The following is an 18,499-nucleotide window of genomic DNA, read 5'->3' as shown; positions in this document are numbered from 1 at the left end:
TTCCGGGGCTGACCACCGCACGGGGCTGGGAGGGGGGCCCCCGCGCGCGGCCCCCGGACGGCGTCGACGGCGCTTAAGGTGGCCCCGGCGTCTGGAGCGGAGCGGCCTTGCCGGGCGACCTCGGCCCGGCCGTCGCGGGAGGAGATGCCCCTCACTCCCGCCGAGACTCCTCGGGCTCTCGGGCGGGCTCCGGCCGCCGGGAAGGCCAAAGAGGCGGCGACTGGCGGGCGAGGCGGCCGTAACCTACCCAGCCCGAGGAAGGGTCGGGGCGCCGGCACGCCGGCCCCTAGCCCGCTTGGGGCTGAGGAAGGTCCCGGGGGCGAGAGAGCCACGCAAAAACCGTCCTCCCCGGGCGCCGATGCCTCCCGGCTGCTGCTGGGCGCGCGTCCCCCGGGCCAGCGAGAGCCGCCCTCTCCGCCGGGCGGAGCAGGTGAGCGCCGGGCGGGAGGCGCAGGAGGCGCGGACCCCGGGAGGAGCGACATGGTTCCCTCCCCCCCAGCCCCGAGTGGGCGACGCTGGGCCTTCGCTTTCCGCCTGCGGGAGGGAACCGGGACCCTCCCCGAGACCCCCCCAGCCCGCGGCAAAGGACACGGGGGACTGGCGGGGGTGAAGCGCACGGGGTCTCCCTCGGGGGGAGACGCTCCGAGGTCCCGCTAAGCGCCCTCGTGTCCGAGGACCCCCGACCCCGCCGCCGGGGGAAAGCTCCGAGGGACCCGGCAGCGGCGGGAGGAGCAGAACCCCTTTTGGCCGCCGAGATGCCGCCGCCGAGGGAGCCTCCTTAAAGCGGGGAGGGCGGCGGGTGACGCGGCCCGGGGGAGGCGGAGCAGCGGCCTGGGAGGAGCCGGGGCCTGCAGTGGAGCCGCGGCCCAGCGCGCACCGAGCCCGAGCGGAGGCGGCGGCGAGGGAGGCGGCGGCGGGCCTGCTGCAACCAAGGGATCGAGGGAGGGCCGGGTCGGGCTGGGCGCTGCTGCGAGGCTCCGGGGCCGGCCGGCCTTTCCTGCGAGAGCGAGCGAGCGGCGTCCGCAGCGGCCCTTCGCGAGGCCTCCGCCGCGCCCTTCCTGGTCCGTCCAGGCGAGGCCCGGCGCCTCTCCGCCCGCCCACGGAGATGCGGGATCGGCGGGCGCTGAGGGCCGGGCGGAGCATGAGGCCGGGGCGCGGGACGACGGAGACGGAGGCGGCGTCCCCTGAGCGGCCGGTGGGTGAGCGAGCGGGGCGGGGAGGGAGGCTGGGCGCCGCCGCGGCCTTTCCCGCCGGAGCCGTTGGCGCCCCGGCCCGGCCCGGCCCCGATGCCCTTGAGGGCCCCGCCCGGCCTTGGCCAGGCGGCGGTGGCGGCGGGTTTGGGCCGCGCGGGAGCCCGAGGCGGGCTGATGGCGAAGGCGGCGGAGGGGGAGGGGGCCCGTTGGGGCTGCTGGGGAGGGGCTCGTTGCAAGCCTCGCCCCCGATTCCTCCCCCGACAGAGGGGCTTCAGAGAGGGCGACCCCTGGCTGCTCCCCCTGCTCTGGTTGCGGAGGGAGGGAGGATCGGTCTTCCTTAGGGCCCCTTCGGGGAGTCCCTGGCGGGGCAGATGGGACCTTGGGTGTGCCCCCCATCCGTCCCTGGTCCCAGGAAGAGTGATTCCCACCCCCGCAAGTGGATTTATGTCCAGAATAGTGGTTTAGGGATGCTGATGGTCTGAAAAGGCAGGCAGAGGGTGCTGCCCCGTGTGTGTATGTGTGTGTGTTGTGATTTTTTTTGTGCTTGACTTTGGCCCACTTACGAGCAGCCTTAAGAGTCTGTTTCAGGAGCCCAGCTGGCTTCTGGGGCTGCCCTTCCTGGTTTCCCAACTTTCTCCCTTGCAGTTGCCTGGGGTGGAAACTGTTGCTGCTGCTGCTGTTGCATAATAATGAACCCATCGGCTTCGGTGATCCCCAAAGATTTATCTGCTTATCTCAATCTGCCTTGTTCTGCCCACACCTTTGGTAGACGGTTCTCTGGGTAGAGCTAGAAAATGTTTGTCCCTGCAAACTTTGGGGAAAAAGCAGCTGTTTGAATGACTTGCCCTCCTCTGCACCAACGTCAGAAATTTGCCTTTCCTAATGGAAATAAAGTGGGAGGGACTGATTGATCCCAGGAAGTTAATTACAAGTGGTGGAGTGTATTTTGCTCTTGGTCCACTATATTCAGGTAACCTTCTTACCAGTCCAGATGTAGGTGAATTTATTTGCTTGACTTGGCTAGTAACGCCAGGAGTGGCTTCTGAGCTGATTCCTTTTATCTGTGCTGTACAAAACCGTGACACGCACACAAGTCATACGGCATGCATAAAATTCTGGCCTTAGGAGTTGAAAAATCTTAAGTGGTAGAAGAGAAACCTTAATTAATTAAGGAAGGGTCAAATATATTATTAATAAATAGTTCATGTTTTCTATCATGCTTAATAATTGCTTTTCTTTTTGTAATGGCCTGTTGGCAAAAGCTGAAATGGGAATGGATGGAAGCAGCAGCTTTCCTTGTCTTGCTAACTGTCCCAACCGCTGGCCACAGTCACTTTTTCCCTGTACTGCCTGGTGCCCACCAGCCCCAGAAGTTGGAGAGCCCAACATTAAGCCAAAACAAAATTAAACGGACCACTCTGTGTATTAGGGCTATGGAGCTCTCCATCAGTCCCCATGGACACCTCAGTCTAAATGGTGATAACACAATATAGGTAACATAACATGCCATGTATTCAGGCTAGGTCTGTATATTATTCACTATGTTCTCATATCACCTGAAGCCAAAAGCAAACCAGCTGTATCATGGCTTAATGCAATCTGGGAATGCAACAGAATGCACTTCTTCACAATTGCTTTTGTCTAGTAGTTTGATGTTTAGTCTCTAGACTGATCTGCCTTAGTTCTTGGTGCTAGTTACTCACTGTTTTCCATTTTAACCATACAATTCTTTGCATATTTATTTAGAAGCAAGTTCTATGCACAGAATCTACTTGGGACTCTTGCCAAATGGCTTATGATTAAATTACAGCAAAGAAGTTGCTTTAACAAGAACAAAAGATCATAAAAGATTACGTTGGATTTTTAAAAATGAGTAAATATCTCTTTTCAGATTTCAGTTCAGTTCAAGGAAGTATTTATCTTTCTGTCTACAACAGAGGGTCCAGCTCATTTCCATATAACCCAAAGAGCAGTTGTAATTGTTTTGGGGTTTTACAAAGTAATCATCTTTTTTTTTTTTCTTACTTGTTCCATTAAATGGGCAAGTACTTTAAATCCACGCGCCTTCTGCTAAGAAGGATGGATAATAAATTCTCATTTTGCTATGAATGACGGCAAGGGGCATGTGCAGAGAGCCATTCCCCAGTTGCTCCTTCCTTGCTCCCATGGGCCAAGAATTTCACCACTTCCTGGCAGGAGGAGGTTCCCATTCCAGAACTTAACAGCTGCTGCTGCTGCTTCTGGTCTGGGTGAAGGCTGCCCTTTTGGCTTAGGGCCTTGTGGCATTTGCATGGTTTATATTCAGATATCCAAAAATATGGCAATTGTTCTCCATTTAACATGAAATTTGCATAGAGAGGACTTTACATGGCATATATCCTAAATTAGATTTTAAATAAATGTAATGAGCAATAGCTTTGGAAATGCAGGGCCAAGGGCACCACCTCAGAGGCTGTGGGAGGAACTGCCGGGCTGCAGGCGGGCTCTCTCTGGAGAGCAGGAGAAAGAGCTGGGCCCCGGGTGGGTGGGTGGGTGGTTGGGTGGGGGAAGCCCATCTCCAGCACCACCTTTAGATGGACCTGGCTGGGAAGCATTGTGTGTGTGTGTGTGTGGGGGGGACAGCACATGATGGGCCTCCCTCCAGGAGGAAGAGCCACATTGGGGCTGCACTGTCACAACTGGAAATACATAGAGGTGTCTCTCTCTCTCTGGTGATATTTGTACAAATCAATCAGATGGAATATTAGCCGCTGGCCTGCTATGATGAGCTGGCTGTAGGTTCCCAGACCTTTAAAGGGGCCTTCCTGGTCTCTGCTGTCGCCAGGTAGCAGCCGAGTGGAGGAGGTTTTATTGCAAATTTTATGAAACTTCTAGACATTGCAGAAAGCATCCAGCATCCACAAAGCTTGGTGCTGTTTTTGTAACATGGTTTTTGAGCAGAAATCCATGCTTAAACTGCTAGACTAGACTTCAAACTAAGTAATCAAAATGTGAACAAGTTTTGAACTTCACTGTTGCAATTTAGCTATCTTACCATTAAATCTTGCAGCTGTCCTGTGTTGAAATCAGATATTATGAATCAGTTTATGTCACATTCTTCTTTTTAGTGATAAAAAGAAGAGAATTATATTCAGGCTTGAATGTTGTTCTTGTTATTATCCACTCTAAAATCAAAGATATCTGTGCAGAGTAAAGCTTAGAAACATAAAAATAGCAAAAGAATAATTAAACAAACCGTCCTAGTGTAAGACAATTTATATTACTTTCTTTTAAAAAGTGAGAAAACACCATCCCTCTTAATTTTTTAAAACCAGGACAGCAATATGATGACTTCAGATGCTTCCCATCAGCCATCTGACAATGGGCAAGGGCTTCTGGGAAATGCAGTTTAGTTCGTAGCAAGCTGCCAGTCTTGGATTTTTGTTTTGTTTTCTTTTAAGGTGAAAACTGCACACCCCACAGAAGTGAGAAGTTATGGTCTTGCGGTGTAGAATATGTTAGGCTCCTTATGTTAATATCTTGGTCCCCAAAGTCATTTTTAAATTTGACCAGAGCAGCCATTATTTTTCAATATATATGTGCTTTGCAGTAGGCCCAGATAATTGTGTCTTTGTGGGTTTCCCCAGATTGAATTGTTTGTTCCAACCCTCCAGGTTCTCCAAACAGGGAAGTCTAGTTCTCTTCTAGTATCTCAAAGGAAACGGCAGGACACTTTACACCCTCCCAACTCCCTCCCTCCCTGAATTGAGTGGCTTGTTACCTGCTTATAGCATGAATCAAATGCTTTGTGTTAGTCTCTTGTCCTCCTTTCCTGCTATTTGCGTTTATTTTTATCTAGTTTCATTTATTTTGTTTCATTTGGTTCATTTTTACCCAAAGATTCTTGGTGTTCTCCCCTGGAGCTGGAACTGTATCTGATTCTATTAACTTTTTGGTGGGCACGGCTTTCTACTGTCCCTTTCCTCCCAAGAATTTATCCATTCTGTTTTGAAGTACTGGGAGTCTGGTTTTTCCTTTACGGTTACTCCTTGTCCCTTAGCAAGCAGCCAGTTCACAAGGAGTGCTGAAAGTGGAATAAGTGATCTTGAAAGGGTTCGCCTGGTCACCTCCTGGTGCTCCAGACCTGGAAAGTTAACACTGAAATAGTTCAGTCACTAAGAATAGACAGGGGGGCAACATGTTTCATAATAATAGCAGCAGGGCTGCTCTCTCCGGCAGCAAACTCCAAATGGGATGGTGGCTTCGCTTCTAGTCTAGGAGAGCCACATCCAGGAGGGCCCCAGAGCACTTGAAGAGCAACCAGGCTGCTTCTAGTCTCCCCCGATAGGTGGAAGGGAGCTCCCAGGTCCAGGTCTTTCAGGCCAGACCCCTGACCAGAAGGGATCTGCAGACCATGGGAGACGAGTGAACTGTCCATTCATTTGTTTTGAAAACCTCCAGGGATGGAAGCCCTACCATTCAGGCAACAACAGGCTGACCCACCACCTGGGATCCTCCTTATTTTAAGTTTGGTCCTCCTGTAAGGCTTCCATTCTTTGGTTCTTGTCCCACCTTCTGCACTATGACATCCCTTCAAGTCTTAGAAGGGTTTTCTTTTTGTGAAAAGTTTTTTTTTTTTTTCACATTTCAAAAACATCTTTTTTAGTGAACAGCATGATTCCAGGTTTTCACATTTCCATACAAACATGACCTTGATTACATATTCATCTTTCACATTTGATTTCATATCCTATTACACATGTTCTATAAATTTTCTCCAATACTTTTCTCAGACTTATTTTATATATTTTCTATTCATTTCTTAACCTATTTTGTTTTACTTTAAATAATTCTCATATCTTCATATTCATTATACTTTATACTTTTATCTGTCAGGTTTGCAATTTCATCGCATATTCTTATTTCATCATTTCAAAAATTCTATCCCGATTCAAACAATTAAAAAAAATTCCCCCACAATTACCAATTTGAGTGTACCACCCCTTTATTTTATACATCATTTAGTTAATTCCTCTTTAATTCCCAATAATAAGTGACTTTTTAATTGTTAATTAAATAATGATCTCCTAACAGCTACGTAACACATATGCATTTTAGGCCAGATTCCACATGGCACTTTCGCCTTCAATTACATCAAATCATTAATAATTTCAATTAAATTAATCTATTCAATTAATCATAAAAACTGATGTTAATCTTTTTATAACAATCCTCATAATTCGTTGCAACTATATTCTTGAATTCATTAGACATAGTTAATATACTCATAGTTTCTCTTTCTCACACTTATTCCACTTATCTCTATGTATAATTTAACAAAAAAACAAGTATTCTAATAACAAGGAAACATCAGTTCCAATCTTTTCATTTTAAAAGTCTATATTTTCCTACCTTCTAAGTAATTTATTACTTCAAATACATTTATAATACACCACATTGCTTTGCAGAATCCCCTTTCTTAATCCTTATCTAACCATTGTCTCTATGTCTTTTAAATAAACAATTTCTTTTCATTTTTGTTCCATTTCCATATCTCTTTACTTCCTGGTTCTTTTTCTTATTACTTCTTTTTTCCTAAGTCTTGGAAGGTTGTTATCATGTCTCCTCCCAGGCTTCTCTTCTTTAAACTTCACATCATTGATGCTCTTTTAACCCTTCTAAGTGGAATTCGGCCTACGAAGCCCCTCTCCATCCTTGGGACGCTTTCCATCCTTGCTCTTTGCAGGTCTTTAGCATCCTCCTTGTTTTAGGATGACCAGAACTGGAATCGCCTGATTGGCATGACGTAGAATGGAACACGATTACCTCCATTGATGCAGCCCAGGATTGCATTTGCTCTGTTCAGCAGCTGCAGGACACTGCTGGCTCAGGTTCAAGGTGAGGGCTGCCTAAGGATGACCACTGCACCGCCTATCTCAGTGTTTCTTAACCTTGACCACTTTAAGATGTGTGGACTTCAACTCCCAGAATTCTCCAAGCCAACCTGGGTGGGGATTTCTAGAAGTTTTAAGTCCACACATTTTAAAAGTGGTCAGGTTTGAGAAACCCTGCTGTATCCTGTTCTCTGCACATCAGACTCTTCTTGTCTAAGTGAGAGAACGCTCCTTTTTTGTTCAAATCACCCTAACCTACCCCCAGCCCCACCGGGGTTTGGTTTGAAGAATATTCTAGGCTCAGTCACTTTTAAGTGCAGTTGAAATAAATAAAATTAGCGGTGACTTGCATAAGTCAATGAGACTAAAACATAATTGACTTAATTTGGGTTCATTCTTTTCATGGGTAGCTAGCTAACTGTCTTTGAATTAAGTCCATGTTGAAAAATCTATAATGGCTAGTAGCTACTTTCTCAAGTTCCCTGACACCAGAGAAGCCATAATTCCAGGCTACTTAATCCACATCCATACTAGCCCAGTTTTGCCTGCATAGTAGACCAAAGGGGGTGCGCTCTGTTTTCACCACACTTATGCCTGTTTATGAGTGAAAGGCATTCGGAATTTTCGAGTGTGAAACTGAAGAGAAGTTAGTATTCTAGATTTGCTGGATTTTTCCCTTTTCCTCCCTCGTTTTTGCCCCTCAAACTTCTGATCAAGTGGGAAAAAGGCAAATAATTGAATTTATTCTCCCCCCCCCCCTTTTTAACACTTGATCTTATCTAAAAGGCTGAGAAACAAAGCATGGTATGGCCTGTGGTTAAAAGAATAAAAGTATTACTATGACATGTTAATATAATTTCTAAAAGAACATAAAATGAATGTTTGGGAGATGCATACTGAACCTCAGAGAATATTTTGCTGCTGGTTCCTTGCTGTGTAAACTCTTAATTTCTAGACTTCTCTTGAGTCAGCGGGCTGTACAATTAGTAGCTCATTAAGTTTCTTTGCATCAAGGATATAAAACAGATGAGGAAATAATTCTAATCTAGGGTAGGCAATGGGGGGGCACAGATTCTTTCTCCTGTGGTTCTTCTGACTTCAAGGATTCCTTTCATTAGCCAGTAAGAACTAAATCATCAACATACAAACCCAACCAGGCTAGAAAAGTTACTTGACTGGAGGCAAGATCCCTACCTCTTCAGATTGACCTGCTGCAGGGCAGTTCTTTTTTTTCTTTTCAATTTTTTTATTTTATTTTTAACATACAATAAATCCATTCCATTTCAATCATGTGTTGATTAGGTACATATTTCATGTGCTTGATAATTACTAATAATATTTTTTTAACAGTATAACCATATAATAATAGTCACATTCCCATATATATAACTAATATTCAGTATATCTATTAAACTAGTTTCTCTTATTGCTTTATAATTACGCCTAATCCCTTTTAATTAATTTCCTAGCCATTTATAAAACAAGTTCCATACCATGTAATATTCATATTCTTCTTTTTCTTTAATTTCTAATGTTAATCTATTCATTTCTGCACATTCAAATATTTTTTTCAATTATTTTTCCCTCTATCGGTATCTTATCACTTTTCCAATTTTGAGCAAATACAATTATAGCTGCTGTTAATACATGAATAATTATGTATGTTATTTCTTTACTATAACCTTCAGATACCATTCCTAATAATATTTCAGGCTTCAAATCTATATGTTGTTTTTCCAACCATGTGTGGATTTTAGTCCAATATCTTTTAGCTTCTGTACAAGTCCACCACATGTGGCAATGCGTTCCTGTATGCAGGGCAGGTTTTGTGTGTCCTGCAGCAGGTAGGCCTGGACAGCAGGAGAATCTCTGTGCAGGAAAATCTGTTCATCCCTTCGAATCAAAGGAAATTTGGCCAATCTCTGCCAGGTTTTGAGCCTTCTGAAGATTGTGACAGTTCAGATCCATATAAGCTGCAAAAGCGTTTCCAGGGTGACTCTGAGAACCCCTGTCAGCCCCCCACATAAGGGAAGCTGCTTCCTTTCCTGGGACTGTATGGTGGTTCTGTCATCCCTGGAAAACCCATGTTTGAGTTCCTGAAGAGCCAAAGGTGAAAAGAAAATGATGGGGAAAACCCCCGCTTGGGGGTGGGGGGGACCCCCACCCCCCCCAAAAAAAAAAAAAAGTCCTCCAACCAAAAAAAAAAAAAAAAAAAGGAGCAGCCCCTGACACATGTGGCAAGCCTGCCCCACGGCACCTTTTTAGTTTGATCCGCTGGGCATTGGCTTTGCACCCTTTGCGCCCAGGCCGGCCTGAGAGGCCCCAATGGCTGGCCTCCTCCCACAAGAGGAGTGTGGCATTGTGGGAAGTGTCTACCAATCCACGCTAGGCCCACCACTGTTTCCCATGGCCATCAGTTTAGGTGTTCCCTCCATGGTCTGATTTATGATGTTTTTATGTTTAGATGGTTCTCTGTTAAATGATGGTGGGGAATACAGAAATTCCCATCGGTGAATGAATCCGTGCTCTTAACGCTGCAAACGTGCTCACAGCCCCCGAGTGTCGTCTTTGGTGGCACAACAATAGCACTTAGAGGGATATGCCGCTCCTCAGTGCTTCATAGCCCTCTCTGAGCAGTTTTCATGCCAGCATTATTTGCATACGGCCCCCAACAATCGGTCCTCATTTTACCCACCTCGGAAGGATGGAAACCTTGAGCCGGTCAGGATCGAACTCCTGGCTCTGGGCAGAGTTTGCCTGCGATACTGCACTTTAACCACTGCACCATCCCGGCTCCCTAACCACCCCCTTAGCTTTTATCCAATTATGCCAATTATTCAGGGACTGCCCACTTCCACAGAGCGGTTTCTTTCTCTGTTTCCCTTTTTCATTAGTATTAGTGTTAGGAATATAAGTCACCTAACAGTGATTTGGGTTGGACAATATGTAAACCAGAATAAACATTTTAATACTGTCTCTTCAAGAGAATCATAAAAGTGTAATTGGGTGTGGTTTCTCAAACGGCCATAAGATGGACCCAGAAACCTGGGTTGTTTTAGTCTTAGTCTCAGAAGAGAGTGTGAGTCAGTCTGTTTCCTTCTGTTGGAGAGTATTACCGTTCCTCCTAATCGACTGCTATTACTGGATTTGATGTAAGTCTTTTACTGAACTGTTTTTGACACTGGACTTTGTTATTGAATTATCCCTGGATTGAAAACTGATTGATTTACCTGTGAATGACTTTTGGACTGCTTATTTTGAACTTTGCTTAAACTTTTCTGGAAGTAAAAACCTACATGTACTTGTACAGTGTATCTGTGTGTGTGTATTATTCAAACACTTCTCTCAAATACGTCTCCCTGTATGTGCTCATTCTCCTAACGGGGAATTACCTCAACAATTAGCATTCTGAGATCAGCTGTCTCTCGTTTTAACCACATCACTTAGCAATGGAAGTTCCAATCCCTAATTGCAGTTGTAAGTCGAGGACTACCTGTAGTTGGGCTAGCGCCTCTCCCTTATGCGGGGGGGGGGGAGGAATCCTCTGTGCAAAAGATGTTCCAGGTCCATGTGGGAGCTTCGTTTTAAGCAGGTGGGTGGTCAAGGAGGCTGCTGTGGTTTTTTTGTTCCCCTGATTGTGCTCCTAGGCTGCCCAGGGGAAGGGATGCAGCTGGGAAAAAGGATGTATGGCCGCCTAGTTCATCTTGGCCGCCTTTGCTTCTGCCTCTGCTGCAGGTCTTGTCCTCCAGCGCCATGGCTTCCGACCTGGAGAGCAGCCTGACGTCCATCGACTGGCTCCCTCAGCTCACCCTTCGGGCCACCATCGAGAAGTTAGGGGGCGCTGCTCAGTCGGGCGCCCCGGGAGCTGGCCGGAAGTGCCCGCCTGGCTCTCCGACGGACCCCAATGCCACTTTGAGCAAGGATGAGGCTGCCGTCCACCAGGACGGGAAGCCCCGGTACAGCTACGCCACCCTGATCACCTACGCCATCAACTCCTCACCCGCCAAGAAGATGACCCTCAGCGAGATCTACCGCTGGATTTGCGACAACTTCCCCTATTACAAGAACGCGGGCATCGGATGGAAGGTGAGGACCCTGAGCATGGGGGGAGCTCCCTCTGGGTTGCTGGGCTCTTAAGAAGCTGTGGCCTGCATGGCTGTGACCAGCCCCCAGGGCAGGGAGGGCTCGGTCAAGCCAAAGCCTCCGGTTTCTGCCCCATGGAGCCTGTGGCTCAAATTGTGCTGGGGGGCTCTGGGTTGCAGGGCAAAAAGGGAAAGGAAATCGAGCCAACTAGTAAGGAAAATAACAGCTGGGGTTAAAAGCAGCTGGAAGAGCGAAGGGTGATGCTGTCCTATTGGGGATCCAGGAGGGACCCAGCTGCCCTTCGGACACCTCACAGGCCCAAGACTGGCTCCAGCGGAGGGGTTGGCTCAGAGAGCCAGGGGGTTTCAGTCCTGGGGAAGCCCAGGCTTTGGCCTAGGTTTGCTATAGGCCGAACCAAAGATGGGAGGGGCAGAGTCGGGGGACCCGCACCCCGGAGGCAGGGATGAGCGTTTATGTGGGGAAATGCCACCAAGGCTCTTTTGGCCCTGCCGAAGCTTCACCACGCGCAAGGGAGTGGCGGAATTCCCGTCTTCCTTTACCAGGAGTTTGCTTGGCTTGAGCGAGTTTGCTTCCACTGCTAGCACCCTGTCCTGTTTTGGGCCAGAGTGCCTGCCGGGCCCTGGTTTTCTGGCAGGCAGCAACCCTATTCTGAGGATTAAGCCAGTCTGGATCCGGAGCTGTTTTCCAAAGGGAGGCTGGCCGGGGGTCTCTTCAAAGGAAGCCCAGAACCTGACTGGGCAGGCAGGAGAGGGCGGAGCTGCCCAGAGGCCGCTGGGGTCTTCTTGGGGCCTCTTCTCAGAGTCCCTGGCCTGGCCTGAAGAACCCAGCAGGGCAGGGAGCTGTAAAAAGGCGACAGTTGTTCCTTCCTTTCTCTGTCGAGCGTTTCTGGGCCGATTCAAGACGATGACAGTACAGAATAAGATGAACAGAGGGGGAGCAATGACGCCAATATACTCCCTGGGTCCTTTGGGCAACAGTCATTTCATCCGGGTCTCCCATCCCGCTCTATGTTGAGCTGCTGCTGTTCCTCCCGCCGCCCCTTGCAGCCCCCGTTTCCCAGCAAAGTTTGACCTGTCATTTCTCAGCTGCTTGATGGTGCAGAGGACGTGGGGGGGGTGGGTGATGTGGGGGGGGGGCTGGGAGCCCCGAAGGCTTCCGGAGCCTCAGGCCACAGCTGCCTTCCCTGGGCAGAAGCTGTGGGACCCTACGGAGGTCTCTGAGGCCAAGGGGCTGTCAGGGCAGCAGGGCTTGGGGTCGGGGAAGGGGGCTTGGGCGCCCAGGGCAGCTGCTTGACTGCTGCAGTGATTCCTGTGGTTCTCTCCCTAGAACTCCATCCGGCACAACCTCTCGCTGAACAAATGCTTCCGGAAAGTGCCTCGGCCCCGGGACGACCCTGGAAAGGTGAGCCAGCTTTCCTCCAGGGAGGGAGCCTTCCAGTGAAGTTTCCCCTTCTTTTGGCCCAGCGAGGCACAAGGAGATGGGACGGGCCGAAGGAGGCGAGGTGGTTCTGCCCGTGGAAGGGGCTCCGGGCCAGGTGTGGGGGGCTTAGGGCCACTTCACCTCCCTGTCTTTGGAGGCAGCAGGCAGAGGCAGGAGGACACGCTGAGCGGGAGCTTCACCCGGGAGGCTTCCTTCCCTCTCGGGGGGGGGGGGATATGCTCTTCCTGCCCAGCCTGTTCCTCCCAAGAGGGTTGCCAGGAGGCTGAAACTTGCTGGGGACGGTGGCACTGAAGAGAAACCAGGGCCTGGCGGAGGCAGGAGGGGGACAGGAGGCTGGCCCAGTCAGAGGCTGAATCTCCTCCCCCCCACACCCACCTTTTGTCCTTTCAGGGCTCATATTGGACGATTGACACCTGCCCTGATATTTCCCGGAAGAGGCGCCACCCACCAGATGACGATGTGAGTTGGAGCCCTTGAGTGGGAGGGAGCAGGTCCCTCTTCCCCAGAGAGCACCTGGAAAAGGGCTTTGAAAATAGCCGAGGAGCCCGTTTCTCCCATGCATGCACGCAGCTCAACGGTGCAGTCTCAAAACCAACCTCTTGCTTAAAGAAACAGAGGAGGTTTCCTTGGCTGAGCTACGCCTTGATCATCCTCTTGAGTTAATTAATGGCTGACAGTTTCCTTAAACTGGCACAGCCCCAATCAACCCGTGTTCAGGAAACATGGGGCCCTCTGGAGGCTCTCTCAGGGCTGCAGCTGGGAGGAAGCCCCCTGGAGGGACACCTGGCCTTGGCCACCAGGGAAGACGTCCGAAGGCTTCCCTCAGAGCCCCCTTCCTTGGGAGGCTGGGCTGGCCCTCCTTGCCCCTGGTGCGCCCATCCTCCCTGCCATGAGGCCTCTCAGATGCCCCCTTTGGTTTTCCAGCTGTCCCAGGATTCCCCGGACCAGGAGGCCAGCAAAAGCCCCCGGGGCTCCGTCTCTCTGGGCCCCGAGGCCTCGCTCTCTCCCGAGTCCAACCAGCAGCTCTCCTTGCAAAGCACGCCCCCTCTGGGCAGTTACGGCCAGGTGCGTGATGGTGGCGCCAGAGAGGTTGGGCTGGGGGTGGCAGGAGGGTCAGTGAGCCTTGGTCCCGCCCAGGGCCCCTTGGTGCCTCCCCCGCCACGGAGGGATGCTCCTGTTTCACCCCCACTCCCTTCCTTGCCTTCTGCAGCAGAGCGCGGGGCCGGTGGAGGTGGCCGCCACGGTGGCGGGCGGACAAGGCCGTGAAGGGACCGAGGGGCCTCCTCCGCACTACAGCACCAGCAACGACTTGAAGTTCTCCTACTCCGAAATCAACTTCCAGGATCTGAGCTGGTCCTTCCGAAACCTCTACAAATCGATGCTGGAGAAGTCCTCTTCTTCTCCAGCATGGTGAGCACTGGGGCCAGGGGTGGCCAGGGGTGGGATGGGCTGGCTGCACCCGGGACCGCCCCCTCTGACGCAGACGGGGGCGGCTGGGCCGCTCTCCGGATGCTCGGAGACCCTCTTGCCAGCAGGGGCGGCTGGTGTGAAGCAGCCCCTCCACGCAGTTTGGGGGAGCACTCGGTCTGCCCCCGCTCCGCCTCTTCTCTTTGCCCCCCTGCTGGCTTGGGGGGAGCAGCGTCTGCCCGGAAGATCTGGTGGGGGAAAGCCAGCCCCAGGAGGGCAAACTCTGCAGCCCCCTCTCCGCCCTCTGAAACTGCCCCCTGGCCCCAGGAGGGGCACCGCTGGCAGGGCGCCATATTGAACATGGGCTGTGGGGCAGACCCTCTCCTGCTTGCCCACCGGCTTTCCTTTGGGGGGGGTGAAGGGGCCCTGCGGGGCTGGGTGGGGCATTGGGAGCAGGAGTTGCCATTGGAAAAGCCAAGATGGCAGCCGCAAGGTTGCCAGTTGCCCCCTAAAGAAGAGGCAGAGCTTCGATCACACCGTTGTGGCCACCACCTTGGCTCTTTTGACCACAATCTGTAGGCACCTCTGACCCGGGACCAGTTGGAGACAGGTTCAGTTCCCAACACCAGAGCCCCCACTTCCTCCCCCGGAAAAGGCTCAGCGGGGGCACAAGCCCGGCCACAGGTTGGGAGAGCAGGAAGGCCCCCATGCGCCTCCTGAGCGCTTTCCTCCTGCTCTTCCCTTCAGATTTCTCCTCCCTCCTGGGGGAGATGCAGCCCTCCAACCACAGCTACTACATGTACCAGCAGCCTCAGGGGCCCCCAAACGTCGGACCTGCGCCGCCCCTCCACGCTCCAGCCTCGGAGAGCTGCCAGTCCCAGAGCAGCAAGCAGCAGGCGGGGGATGGCTACGGCCCCCCTCCCGTGATGTCTCTGCACCCCTCTGCCATGCAGCACGGAGGGTACCACCAGCACCACCATCATCCCCATGCCCACCCGCAGCAGCAGCAGCAGCAGCAGCAGCAGGCAGCCCCTCTCAATAACGCCGGCTTCGGTGAGTTCAAGCCCAGGGAGAGGCAGAAAGGAAAATGGCCGCCCGAGCAGAGAGCAGCCATCTCATAAATGAACAGGGCGGTCCTCTACGTGACACCAGGGCGCATCTCCTGCCCCCCCCCGGGGGGGGGGAGACAAGAGAAAAGGCCTAAGGGTGTGGTGGGGCAAAGGAGTCCACTCATTCCCCTGCCTGTCTCTTCCTCCCCCTCCCTTCCGTCTCCAGCTTTCCCCTCTGACTGGTGCTCCAACATTGACTCCCTGAAGGAAAGCTTCAAGATGGTCAATCGGCTCAACTGGTCCAGCATTGAACACTCCCAGTTCTCGGGTGAGGGGAGGGGTGTCCCTCCTGGGGGGAGGGGTTCCTGGTGCAGGCAGAGCACTGACCGCCGGTTCCCCCCCTCCCCCCCCACAGAGTTAATGGAGAGCCTCCGCCAGGCGGAACGGAAGAACTGGTCCTTAGACCAGCACCACATTGCCAACCTCTGCGACTCCCTCAACCACTTTCTCACCCAGACCGGGCAGCTCCCTCACCTGGGGGGGGGCCCGCACCCCACCCGCATCTCCGAGTCCTGTGCCCTGAACAGCAACAAGCAGGAGCAGCCCATGAGCCAAGGTAGAGGCCGAGGGCAAGGAGCAGCGGTGCGTCCTTCCTTCTGGGAGGCGGGGAGAGGCGTTTTCAGGGGAGCATGCCCCTCCCCCTGGAGGAGGAGATGGAGGGAGACCCAGGGACCCCCACTGCCTCACCCTACCTAGGACAGGGTCCTTATGGGGAGCCACTTGGGGTGGGGAGAACAGGTCGTCCTTCTGCAGTGGGCGCCCCCTCCTGGCTCCCTCCTCTCCCCCTTCCTCCTCTCAAAATGGCCCCTGGCTCTCAGGGTCCGGGCCTGGTCACAGGACCCGAGTTTAGGGCTCGCTCCGTGGATGGTGAGGAGGAGGCCAGGAGACGGTGGTCTCTTCAGGATGCCCCATTATAGACGCCTGTGCCCAAAGGAGGCCCCAGAGTTCTGTCTCAGTCCTTTGGGGGGGGGGATTGGGGACCCTCACGACCCCCTTCAACTCTGCCATGAACCAGACATTCCTCCCAGGAAGGGGAAGAAGCAGGCAGGCGCCCTAAAACAGCCCCCCTCCGCATCCAAGGAGGCCTCCCAGAGGTGGGATGGATTTTCAGGGCTGACCCTCCCTCCTTGCCCCTCTTCTCCCCAGTGAACTCGTATGGCCAGCCGGCACCCCCCCACCTCTACTCGGGACCTTCTGCGATGTACCCAATTCCCACCCAGGACTCGCCAGGGTATAACCGCCCAGGTAAGGAGACAATGCCCACACCGGTGCCCAACTGGGGAGGCAGCCACTCCTCCTCCTGATTTCCCTGGCAGGCTCTCTGGACGTCTCCCCCCGCGCCTTGGATTGGCCAACCTCACGGACACCCTTTTCATCCTTAAATACGTTCACTCAATGAGGGCCCCACCAAATTCCTGGGGGAGGGGAGGGGAGGGTTTGCCACAGGAAGAACGGGGAGGAATTCAACTTCCTAAACCGCTTCCTCTTCATGCCATTTGCTCAGGTCACCATTTGGTTTCGCGGCCCCCTCCAGGCGCCCCCGAGGAGATCCCTGATGACTTCAACTGGGATTTGATCACCTAGCAAGCCAGAGACTTGGTAGCCCGTCCCTCCTGGAGGCCCCCCCCCTCCCCCGCGGGAGGAGGAGGAGGAGGAGGAGGAGGAGGAAGAAGCCGTGTGTGCTGGTCCCAGGCCAGCAGCGCTCGGCCTCCTTCCTTGCCTGTAAATAGATATATATTCTCTTCTTCAGCCAGAGAAGCTGCCACCAGATACTGCCGAAGATAATCTTCCTTGCGCTCCTTGGTTTTACCTTCTTTTCTTCTCCCTTATATTATTATTATTATTATTATTATTACCATCCTCCTCATCCTTGTACCCAGCCCTTTTTGCTCTATCTGCCAGCTTCGGACTTTACACGTTTATTGGGCGCCTTGTCTGGATGCAAGGCCGGAGGAGACTTCCAAAGAATGGAGGGCATCTTTCATCCTCGTCATCCTCCTCCTCCTCCTCCTCCTCTCTTGCCTTGTACAATCCCTCTTTCCCCCAGAGGTGGCCAGGGACTCTCTCGATGGCTGCTGAAGTGAGCGCACCCGTGGATCTTGAGTCTGTAAGAATTATGTTCTTCCTAAATGTCGTGACGTATGTATGTGTATGGGGGGGGGGGAAAGGAGTTGTTGGACTGCTCTGGAGGAGAAATCTGCCTGCTTCTTTGCACCCGCGAGCAGCAGCGGAGGAAGGGAGGCCAGATGGGAGGAAGGCTGAGCTCGGAGAGGCTGAGAGAGGCCGGAACGGGAAGCGAGGAGGAGGAGGAGGAGATTGTCCGACCCGCAACACGGAGGCTGCTGCCAAGAGAGGAGGGCTGGCGGGGGGGGGGGTGTCTCCATGTTGGACTCCCTGCCGTTTTGTACTTCAGCCCTTGGCAGGCCAGAAGAGCTGGACAGGCCTGCTCCATGCCAGGTGGGCTGGACAGCAGGGACCGCTGGACAAGACACCATCAATCTCCCCCGGGGGCTTCTCCCACTGGCTCCCTCTCCTTGGTTCCCCTCTTGGAAGGCGGCAGATGAGACAGACAAATCAAGAGGAACCGCACTCTTCTCCCCTCCGAGGGTTTTTTTTAAAAAAAACTTCTGGATTTTACTGCTTCTCCCTTTTGCTGGAAACGTGTTGTGACTTGTGATGCAAAAGTGGAGGAGGAGGGGGTTTCCCCCACCCCCGCGCCTTGTATAGCCGAGCAAGGGACGATGCTTCCTGTGGCAGATGAAGGGAGGCAGAAAGGGAACATGGAGACGAGCAGAACTTGGAGGGTGCAGATTGGAGCCAACCTCCGAACGAGTCGTGTCCCCCCAATTGGGAAGGGAAGCTGGACGGCCCCTTCTGCTGCAGGGAGGGCCGGGCGGATTGGGGCAGGCCCTTCCAAGCATGGCCGCTGTACAAAAGGCGCCCACCTGGGATTCCATGTTGAGCTGGCTGTGGCACCCCAGTGCCCTGCTGCTGGGCTCCCTCTTCCCAGGGTGCTGCTCTGTGGCCAGGCCTCTGGTTCTCCTGCATGCCCCTCCGGCTGCAAGCCTGCTTTGTGTGTGTGTGGGGAGGGGGGGAGAGCCCGGCTGGGTGCAGAACTATCATGGAGGGAAGGGAAGGTTCCTGGAGCACCCAGCTCACTGCTGGGGAGGGAAGGGAGGGGGGTTTGGACAGGAGGGGGGTGTCGTCCAGTGGTCTTCAGGGAGACCCTGAGTCGGATGTGCAGGAGGCCCCGGTGCTGACCTCCTCTCCTGTCACGAGAAGAAGGTGGCTGCCCAGGGCAGGATGCAGGGATGGTTTCTCCTCCAGGTTTTGGGCAGGGTGGCTTCTGAGGAGGAGCCCCTCCCCCATCCCC

The 18,499-nt window shown here is 52.8% G+C and overlaps 1 protein-coding gene across 1 annotated transcript; it reads left to right on the top strand.

The window, feature by feature from the left end:
* The first annotated feature begins 830 nt into the window (after window positions 1-830).
* On the top strand, window positions 831-16,993 carry LOC113427217 (forkhead box protein J2). The gene is given in 12 exon segments (XM_026689678.2): window positions 831-1,195; window positions 10,802-11,152; window positions 12,497-12,571; window positions 13,001-13,069; window positions 13,535-13,675; window positions 13,821-14,012; window positions 14,014-14,020; window positions 14,765-15,070; window positions 15,293-15,394; window positions 15,482-15,682; window positions 16,273-16,371; window positions 16,631-16,993. Coding segments are annotated over 12 exon segments (1,713 nt in total). The 5' UTR covers window positions 831-1,105; the 3' UTR covers window positions 16,711-16,993.
* The last annotated feature ends 1,506 nt before the right edge of the window (window positions 16,994-18,499 follow it).

This window comes from Notechis scutatus, chromosome 4, assembly GCF_049901735.1.
Source record: "Notechis scutatus isolate UNSWTSFEM ecotype Mainland chromosome 4, rNotScu1.2, whole genome shotgun sequence".
NCBI classification, from domain to species: Eukaryota; Metazoa; Chordata; class Lepidosauria; order Squamata; family Elapidae; genus Notechis; species Notechis scutatus.
Note: the sequence above shows the minus strand (reverse complement) of the source record. Positions and strands in the feature narration are given on the sequence as shown.